Source organism: Lontra canadensis, unplaced genomic scaffold (genome assembly GCF_010015895.1).
Source record: "Lontra canadensis isolate GAN:19392208 unplaced genomic scaffold, GSC_riverotter_1.0 scaffold12, whole genome shotgun sequence".
Lineage (NCBI taxonomy): Eukaryota > Metazoa > Chordata > Mammalia > Carnivora > Mustelidae > Lontra > Lontra canadensis.
In genome coordinates this window covers 28,038,804-28,049,808 of record NW_022631006.1, presented here as the reverse complement: position 1 = coordinate 28,049,808, position 11,005 = coordinate 28,038,804, and the positions used below count along the sequence as shown (strand labels likewise).

The 11,005-nt window shown below is 34.1% G+C and overlaps 1 protein-coding gene across 1 annotated transcript; it reads right to left on the bottom strand.

Annotated features, from left to right (window-relative positions):
- Nucleotides 1-1,156: 1,156 nt before the first annotated feature.
- On the bottom strand, nt 1,157-3,084 carry LOC116867310 (centrosomal protein CEP57L1-like). The gene is given in 4 exon segments (XM_032856937.1): nt 1,157-1,335; nt 1,395-2,774; nt 2,776-2,825; nt 2,909-3,084. Coding segments are annotated over 2 exon segments (1,425 nt in total). The 5' UTR covers nt 2,823-2,825; nt 2,909-3,084; the 3' UTR covers nt 1,157-1,335; nt 1,395-1,396.
- Between the last annotated feature and the right edge of the window lie 7,921 nt (nt 3,085-11,005).

The window sequence follows — 11,005 nt, the reverse complement described above, 5'->3', positions numbered from 1 at the left end:
GAAGTTGAAGTGATTTTTTGACAGCAGAGAATCTGAGGTTAAAATAATTACTTTTCCACTAATGAGTTAGGAGAGGATAGCCTAATTGTTCGTTTTTTTTTTCCCATTAAATCCTAATAGTCCTATTAATGGCACTATAATGAAACTCAGAAAAACTCCTATCATACTGAATTATTCTGTCTTCTGCCTCCTTTTTCTTCTCTGAAGCATCTGTCTGCTGTTTCTCCATAAATTGTGTTCTTTCATTCTACCCATTGATCTGATCAAACCTTATTGCATCCATTCTTTTTATTTAGTTTGACAACACACACTGGCATAAACACACCTTTCCAAACTCTTACCACTTTCTTCTCCACCTTGTCTCTGGTTTTACTGTCTTCTCAACTTTTATATTCTAACTAGATATCTGCAATGAACTGAATTAGGAATGTATATGTGTTTATTACTCTCACAAAATATTTAGAGCGTTATCAGTTAGATGAATTAGAGTGAATCCAATTTATGTAACTTCTAACAACAAACTAATGGGATATATTAGTTGGCTTCATCACTTCATCATACCACTACCATCTAGTAGTACAATTCAGACGGCAATTGCCTAATAGTGTGGGTTCAACTATTTTTGAATTACAAATCAAGTGAATCTTAGACAAGTCATTTAAATTATTGTAGCCCTACTTTCCTCAGCTATAGCATACATAGAATGATGCTTACCTCTCAGTGACTTGGTGAGAGCTAAAAATGGCAAGAGATGGGAATATGTTTAGTTTAGTGCTTATTCATTAGATTTTTCAATGACAGAAAGATACATATGGTGAAAATTTAAACTGGTTTATTACCCTTAATGAAATAACAGTATGATCTACCATAACCAGTTCCAGGAAAATGCTAGAAAGTGTACAGCAATGAGCCAAGACATGTCCATCTTTATCCATTTGGGGCACACCCTATATTATTATCAACATTATCATAAAAAAAAACCCTCACTGGCATTTGTTATCCTCAGTATTAAGACTAGTTCACAGGTTTATGTACTCCTTACTAAAATTTTATAATCAAAGACAGGTAAATTGAATTGTCATAGAAGTTAAGAACTGAACACGAAATACAAATGGATAATAAAGCATTTTTTAAGAGAAAAAAAAGCACAGTCATTTATTATTTGTGACTCTGAGAAGGTCATTAGTCATTAATTTAAAAAATACTACAACTTGACACTTCATAGGGACTAGAAACATAATTCAAAATTTCATAAAGGTATATTAAATTAAAACCACTCTAGATAATTCAAGATCTCACTGACAGAGTTCATTTAAGGTGACAGTTTTACTATTGTTACTATTATTTTTTACTATTATTACTATTGTTATTATTACTATTACTATTGTTACTATTGTTACTGTTCCCACATGATATCATCTCTTCTCAATTTCATTTGAAGATTATGGACTTGTACTGGATGAAAGTTGCTGTTCTTCTGAAGAGAGTTAGTTAGCAAACATCTTCTGGGACTATTTTTTATGGTCTTTGATCCTTTAAGGTTGTTCTCTTCTCGCTGAATCTTTGAAGCTTCACTCGTCTTTGAGTTTTGAAATTTTTGCTGCAGTTTACGGACATTGTCTTGATGCTTCAACAGTTTGGAAATCTGTTCTTCTTTAATTTCCATTTTCTTGGCTAAATGCTCTAATTCACATTCAGTGTCTTCACAGACCGAATGACTTTCAGTGTCCTTCATTTGATTCAGTAGTTCTTCATGCTCCATACTCATTTGGTCCAGCTCATCCTGCATTGCCATCAAAAGTTCAGACAAACTGTCACCAATAGAAATGGTAATTTTTGAATCAGAAGGTTCAGCTTTACCCTGGGAAGTTGTTCTAAGAGGCTTGTAGAGACATGGAGGCTCAGTAACTTCAGGAAGTTTCTGACAGGTATGTGGCCCATAATGTTGCATCAATTGCAGGATGCTTTGCATACTTGAATTCACAAAACAGCTCGCACTGGCAGACTCCTCAGCCACAATAGGCAGTGATCCAAACTTTGAATAAGTTTGCTGAGGTGGTCCTCCCTTTAAACATTTAGTTTTCTTCAAAGACTTCTTCTTTTCCTTAGAGTGTTTTGGAGTTGATACTGAAGACATTAAAATTCTGTTGATTTCAAGTCCAGTTTGAAGTTCAGATGCTTTGTCTTGAAACAGCTTACGCTGATGTTCTTCTTCCTTAAGTTTTTCCTCTAAATGTTTAATCTTGTCCTCAGCAGTTTTCTGAGTGGTTGTAAATTTAAAACATTCTTTTTCTAAGACATCAAGCTTTTCAAGTTTTGCTTGCTGCTTCCTATGATCTTGTTCTTTTTCCCTTTGAAGCTGGGCCTGTTGTTCTAGGATCATATTCTTCTCTCGTTCTACATTGAGAACCATTCTCTTTGTATATTCTAATTGTTTCTCTAGAAGAGTACAGCGAGACTGAGCTGAGCTTAACTGTAGAGTAATATCTTTTTTCTGTTTTATCAGTTCCTGGTGTGCCAGAATTCTTTCATTTGTTTCTTTCTCCAAGGCCTTTTTATACTGTGCTGCTTCTCTGGATAGAATGTTTAGGTTATCCTCAGCCTGTGTTCTCTCCAACTCTAAATGATGAATCTTTTCCTGAAGAGTTTTTAAGGCTAAAATAAGAGCTTGGCTCTTTGGACTATGAAGCATTTTAGGAAAGGTGGCTTCTATGTTTGTGGAGTGGTGAGTCTGAGATGCTGCATCATTCTGGGTAAATGATGGAATAAACACTCGGTTTATGATAGCTTCCTACTATACTGTGCATTAATTCAGAATCCATTATCATGTCTCCATCCCTCCGGGTTGTTGCTGCTCAGATACTGTGTGCTCCCCATGGGAGACTGCATCTATCTAAGTTGCCGTTCCATCTCATTTTTAGGGGTCTTATGTCTCCTATATCAATAGAAACTCAGGGAGGGCAATTATGTTTATTTCTTTTGTAAGTTCCTGCAGTCCAAACTGCTGTGTTCTGCAAAGGGGCATTGTATCCTCAGGGCCAAATCGACACTCTCAACCTCCATCCGCGTTAACTGTTGGCTCGAAGGCCGTTACCGATAATAAAGCATTTTTAACAAACTTTGATTTTTAAAGTTTTTTAAACACTTATTTATTTATTTGGAGAGAGAGAGAGTACACAAGTGAGCACAAGTGGGAGGGGCAGAGGGAGTAGGAGAGAGAATCCCAAGCAGAAGCAGATTCCACACTTGGCATGGAACCTGCTGTGGTGCTCAATCTCAGGACCCTGACATCACCATCTGAGCAGAGACCAAGAGTCAGACTATGCCACCCAGGTTCTCCTATTTTTACTGTTTTTAAAGTAAGGGAATCACAGAAGCAATTTCAGCAACTAATTTGTGGGACAGAGACAAAAGCCAAAATTGTTAGGTAATTTCATTGAAGACTTCAGTTTTGTCTTTATTATCGCTCTGTTCCCAAAGCTTTTTAAAACACCTAAAATAAAAAAGACTCAACAAAAATATGTTTGGTAAATGAAGGAGGTTTTTATATGTTCATTGATCAATTTGGTAAGGATTAAGGAGGAGTTAATTCAGAGAGGTTTTCTTTTCCCTCACTTGGAAAGATAACTTGTAAGTTTTTCATTGAGAAATAGGAAACACTTTGAGAGTTGTCACAGAAGCAATATTTAATAAAAAAAAATAGACACATCAAAACACCTATGCATATATAACATTGTCAGAGAAGTCAGATATCAAAATTAAAAAGGTAATTAAGTAATCAAATTCACAACACAAGCAACTATAAATCATGTGATTTCATATATCAATACTGACTATGGGATCAGCAAAGTCAGAATTTTAATTCTTAGTACTTTAATAACAGTATTACCAACAAAGGAGGTATTTGAAGTTCAAAATTCAGCAAAATTGAGGCAATCATAATGACACAATCCAGTTTAGTTTTCACTGGAGATTAATACAGAGTGTCTCTCTAGTACTGCTAGAAATTTTCCACTAATCAATGATACATGGAAAAAGGAATGTTTGGGAATTTAAAAAAACTATTCAATATTTTGTGATAGGAGAAGATAAAAATTAAGATAAAATCAGAGTTTTCAGAAAATATAAACAGACATAACTGTAAATCCTATAGGATAAGTGAAAATATGTATCTAGGATAAAGCTTTCTAGAAATTCAAGAAAACAGACATATTTCAAAAATATTGCTTCTGTATATTTAAACAAATACTCAAATTGTTCACCATACTAGCAATTTTAAATTGCTTCTTTTCTTATCCTTTTCAAAGGCCACTTTCATTTCATATCCAATGATACATTTAAATCTTCAAACCTAGTATATAATGCTTTTATTCAAATAAAATATGAAACCTCTGATTTTAAACAAAAATTCTTACCCAGTAGTGGAATTACTAGGCCACATGGTAGTTCTATTTTTAATTTTTAGAGGGAACTCCACACTGTTCTCTCCAGTTACTACACAATCTGCATTCCCACCAACAGGGCATGAGGGTTCCTTTTTGTCTACATCTTCATCAACATAGGTTATTTCTTGTCTTTTGATTTTAGCCATTATGACAGAAGTGAATTGATATCTCAACAGGTGTGAATTTATATCTCATTGTTGTTTTGATCTGCATTTCCTTGATGAGTGATTTTGAGCATTTTTTCATGTGGCTCCTGGCCATCGTATGTATTCTTTGGGAAAAAATGACCCTCTGCCCATTTTTAATGGCATTATTTTTGGTTTTTTTGGTGTTGGATTTTACAAGTTCTTTATATATTTTGTATATTAACCCCTTATCAGATATATCATTCAGAAATATCTTCTCCCATTGAATAGCTTGCCTTTTTGCTTTGTTGGTGGTTTCCTTCATTGTACAAAAACTTTTTGTTTTGATGTAGTCCTAACACTTTAATTTTGCCTTTGTTTCCTTTGCCTTTGGAGACATATCTAGAAAAATTTGCTATTGCCAATGTCAAGGAAATTACTGCCTTTGTTCTCTTCTGAGATTTTTATGGTTTCAGGTCTCACATTTAGGTCTTTAATCTGTTCTGAGTTTATTTTTGTGTATGGTGTGAGAAAGTGGTCCAATATCATTCTTTTGCATGAAGATGTTCGGTTTTCCCAGTACCACTGGTTGTAAAAATATTCTTTTTCCCATTGTATATTCTTGCCTCCTTTGTCCTAGATCAATTGACCATAAATGTTGGGTTTATTTCTGGACTCCTCTATTCCATTGATTTATGTGTCTATTTTTGTGCAAGTCCTATACCGTTTTGATTACTAAACCTTTGTGGTATATCCTGAAATCTGGGATTGTGAAATATCCAGCTTTGCTCTTGTCTCTCAAAATTTCTTTGGTGATTCAGGGTCTTTTCAGGTTATTCAAAGAAAACAAAAAGACATAGTTGAAAATATACATATACCCACATACCTATTGTAGCACTATTTACAGTGCCCAAGATAAAGAAACAACCTAACCATGTCCATCCATTGATGAATGGATAAAGAAGATGTGGTGTGTATGTGTGTGTGTGTTTGTATATATTATTCAGCCATAAAAGAGAATGAGATCTTGACATTTGCAACAACATGGATGGATCTAGGGCGTATAATGCTAAGTGAAGTGAGTAAGACAAAGACCACTACCTCATTTCACTCATAAGTGGGATTTAAAAAACAAAACAAAGAAAAAAAAAGAACAGACAAAAAACCAGGCTCTTAAATACAGAAAACAGGTGGTTGCTAGAGGGAAGATGGGTGGGGAAATCAGTAAAATAGATAAAGGGGATTAAAGGTACACTTATACTGATGAGCACTGAGTAATGCATATAATTACAGAATTATACTGTAAACCTCAAACCAATACAACACTGAATGTTAAGTATACTTCCATCATAAAAATAATTCTAAACCATGTTGACAGTATTGTTCAGCTTATAATAAAAATCATAAATGATTCCTAGAATTTCATTCTCTTAACACAAGTATTTATTCCTCATTCCTACCAAACTATAGATATGGGTACAGATCAGCAGCTGGTCTCTGCTCCACCTCTACTTGGGACTCTTATTAACATTAGGGTAGGGAAATGTTATGTGGTGAATCTCCACTTACTACAATGAGCTCTTCAATTATACCAATAAGTTCAATTATTTGAATAAAATTTCCTGAACACCATAACTATTCAAGGTGGTAAGTTTAGATTAAAAATATTAAATCTATTCTTAAAATCATTCCCAAAAAGAAAATTCACATTAGTGAATTCTTCAAACATATTAGGAGGAAACTCTACCTGTGAAAAATGGAAAACAAATTTTAAGTCTTTTTATGCCATCAGCTTGTCTTTAATTCCAAAACATGACAATGAGGTTATAACAAAATTAATTTCACCTATGAACATGAAAGTTATAATCCTTACTAAAATATTAGCAAAGTGAATCTAACCTGTATTATTCTAGATATGAAAGGCTGGTTTGATATTCAAACATCAATTCACATAATAGACCATGTTTATATACTGATAGATATAGTAAAACATTTGATAAAATTCAACACTAATTCATTAAAAAAATTGTAAACTGCCAGCAACCTAGAATCTTATACTAGGAAATACTTAATCTGATAGAGTATTCACACAAATAACTAAACTAAATAAAATAGATATTGTGCTCACCTTGATAAAGGGAAATACATAAGAATGCTGGGTATTATCACTTTAACAACACTGTTTTGGAGGACCAGATGGTATAATGAGGCAACAAAAAGAAATAAAATGGAATAGAATTGGAAGGGGAAAAAACTATTCACAGATGATACAATGTATACATATGGGAAATTCAAAAGAATCTACAGAAGCTCAATAAAGAAGTTTAACACAATTACTGGATAAGAAGTCAATATTTTATTGTAAAATCAATTATAGACTCCCAGATCTGAAACAAGATGGAAAAAATGTGCTATTCTGTATTCCTTCTACTAAAAGCTGGATTTTTAAAAAATATAAACTAATAATCTTTTAGCTAGACTAAGAAAATAAGACTAAAAATAAGAAATGAAAGCAGAGATATTACAATGGATGTCAAAGAAAGACAAAGAATCATAAAACATCATTAACAATTGTACACCAACAAACTGGATAAACCTAGAAGAAATGGATAAATTCCTAGACACATACAATCAGCCAAGACTGTCATGAAGTCCAGCACCAGCTAGTATTACTGGCAACTTCCTAAACACTAAGAGATAAGTGATACCAATTCTTCCTAAAATTTTCCACGTCGGGGGGGGCGGGTGGTGAATGAACAGGAAGGACCACTTTCACCTTATTTTACAAGGCCAAAATTACCTCAGTACTATAGCTAATTAAGTACACTGTAAGAAGAGTAGAGTACAGGCCAATATCCCTAGGACATGCAAAAATTATCAACAAAAGATTATCAAACCCAACTCAACTCCACATTAAAAGGATCATATACCATGAATGAACAGGAATTATCCCTGGGATGTAATGTTTCAATATATGCAAGTCAACAAATATGATACACCATCTATATAAAATAATAGATAAAAATCTTATGATCATAGATGCAGAAAAGCATTAAAAAAACACATTTTTATGACTAAAACAACAACAACAACAAAAACAACAACAACAACCTGGTATAGAGGAAACAAATCTCAACGTAATAAAGGCTACCTATGACAGTCTCATAGTTAACATCACACTCAAAAGTAAAAGGTTAAAAGCTTACCATCTAAAAGAAGGAATAAGGCAAGAGTGCCCACTCTTGCCACCCTTATTCAACACAGGACTGGAAGGCCTAGCCAGAACAATATGGCAAAACAAAACAAAACAAAACAAAAAAACCCAAAAACAAAGGCATCCAAATCAGAAAAGAAAAACTGTGTTTGTTTGCAAATTATATCATCCTATATAAAGAAAATACTAAAGACTCAACCAAAAAAGTGCTAGAAAAAAATTCAACAAATTCAGAAATATTGCAGGATACAAAAATCAACACAGATAAATCAGTTGCATTTCTATACACTAATAGCCAAACATCTAAAAAAGAAATAATCCCATTCACAATAGCATAAAAAGCAATATATCACTTAAGAATAAATTTGATCAAAGGAGGTGAAAGATCTATACACAGAAAACTATAAGACTGATGAGAGAAATTGAAAAAGACACAAATGGGAAGACATCTTGTGTTCACAGAATGGAAAAATGTCCATACTATCAAAGATTTCTATATATTTAATGTAATTCCATTATCAATTTCACAAGAGTAATTTTTTAAAGAATTGAAAAAACAATCCCAAAATTTGTATGAAACCACAGAAGGCTGAATACCCAAAGAAATTCTAAAGAAGAAAAACAACACTGGAGGAATTATACTTCCTGACTCAGAGCTACAGTACTCAAAATGGGATGGTTATTGGCATAAAAACAGATACATAGAACAATGGAATAGAATTGAAAGCCAAGAAATAAACCCTCACATATATAGCCAACTAGTATTTGACAAGTATGTGAACAATAGTCAATGGGGAAAGAACAGTCCCTTCAAAAAATGGTGCTGGAAAACTGGATAATCACACACAGAAAAATGAAACTAGATTTCTATCTTAAAACACAAAAAATTAACTTGAAATGGATTAAAGACTTATTTATTTATTGATTGATTGATTGATTGATGTTCATTAAAGTTAAAGGACTGCTACTGCCCCTCGGAACAATTTGTTACTTAAACTATAACCCCTGGAGGATTTTACTAGTCACCAAGCACATTTAGATAGGGCCTTAAGAATAACATATACTGGCAACAGGTCTTTGGGGGAAAAGGATGATATAGGACCGTGAATCTGGGTAGCTGGGGATGCCCTGCCAGCTCAGGGCTGAAAGCCGCCTGCTTCAGGGAAGCCGAGCAGCGGGAAGGCCAGGTAAGCTAAGGGGGAGGGAAATACTGCCCACTTCCCTTTTCCGTTATGGCTCCTTTCTCTTCCCAGAAGTGCCCATTGTTATTTAGAGGAGTCCTTTGAATGTGCTTGGTTAACTATAAACTTTATCCTCCTCCTTCTTTGTCCACAAGACATGTGACTAATGTTTGACCTTCATTGGTTCCTCTGTTGGCTATTGTTTCTATCTAATAAAAGTAAGACTGAGGAGTTGCTTGGTGCAGCAGTCTTTTCGACTGTTGTCCCCTGCTCCCAATCTCTTGCAGCTGACTTGTTTGTGCCTAATTCTTCTCCTGTTGGCTGAATGGAAGCTGCAAGGGATTAAAGACTTAAACATACTGCCTGAATCCACAAAATTCCCAGAAGTGAGCATAGGGAAAAATCCCTTGACACTGGTCTTAGCACCAAGTTTTTGTATATGATACCAAAAACATAAGTTACAACAGTAAAAATCAAATGCGGGATATTATCAGACAGCTTCTACACAACAAAAGAAACAAAATGAAAAGGCAACATACAGGATAGGACAAAATATTTGCAAATCATATATCTGTTAAGAAGTTAATATCCAAGGGTCACCTGGGTGACTCATTGGTTAAGCACCTGCCTTCTGCTCAGGTCTTGATCTCTGGGTTCTGGATTCAAGCCCTGCATAGGGCTCCCTGCTCAGCAGAGAGTTTGCTTCTCCCTCTCCTGCTGCAGCTGCCCTTCCCCCTCTCATGTGTGAGTTCACTCTCTTTCTCTCTCTCCTTCTCAAATAAATAAAATCTTAAAAAAAAAAAAAAAGTTAGTATCCATAACATATGAGGTACTCATACAACTCAATTGCAATCAATTAATCCATAAACAATCTAACTTAGAAATAGGCAGTAAAGCTGAATAGAATTTTTCCAAAGAAGACATCCAACTGGCTGACAGGTACAGGAAATGGTACCCCATGTCACTAATCATCAGGGAAGTGTAAATTAAAATCACAATAAGCTATCAGCTCACACATATTAGAATGAGGAAGGTCTTCAAAAAGAAAAGAGGTAAGTATTGATGAGGATGCAGAGAAACACGAATACTTGGGCACTGTTGGTAGGAATATTAACTGGTGCAGGCACTAAGGAAAAGAGTAAAAAAAGAAATTAAAAATCAAACTACCATATAATCAAGCAATCCCACTTCTTGGTATATATCTGAAAAAAAAAAAAAAAGAAAAGAAAGAAAAAATGATGTCAAAGAGGTACCTACACTCAATGCAGCATTATTCACAATCACCAAGATATGGAAACAATGTAAATATCTGTCAACAGGTAACTCAATAAAGAAAATGTGAGATATAGACACACACACACACACACACAGGCAATTATTCAGCATGAGAATAAAGGACATTTGTGACAATATGGATGGATCTTGAGGGCACTATACTGAGTGAAATAAGTCCGAGAAAGACAAATACTGTATGTGGATGTAAGCTTACAGCAGGTAAAAATAGAATGTACTTACCAGGGGTTTAGGAGAACTCAGAGAAGTTAGTCAAAGGGTATAATTTCCAGTTATGAGACAAGTAAGTTTTGGGGACCAATGTATACCCCAAGATTATACTTAATAATATATTACATATTTTAAGATTGCTGAGAGTGTAGATATTAAACATTCTAACCACAAAAATATGTTAATTATGTGATGGGATGAAGGTGTTAACTAACAAGCTAACACCATAGTGGTAATCATTTTGAGAAAAATCTATGTATGAAATCGATGTATTTTATACCTAAAACTTACTCAACACTGGATGTCAACTGTATCTCACTAAAGCTGGGGGAAAAAAAAGAGCTACACTGAGACTCTACAGATAGATCAAAATAAAATTCTAAATATTCAAGTAAGCCCAGGACAGCAAAAAAAAAAAAAAAAAAAAAAAAGAGAGAAAAGAAAAATAAGGAAACAAGCATAAAATAAAATACATGGGGAGACTCAGACTTAACATATCAACATTTCATTAAAGAGTTTTAATTCACCAATTTAAGG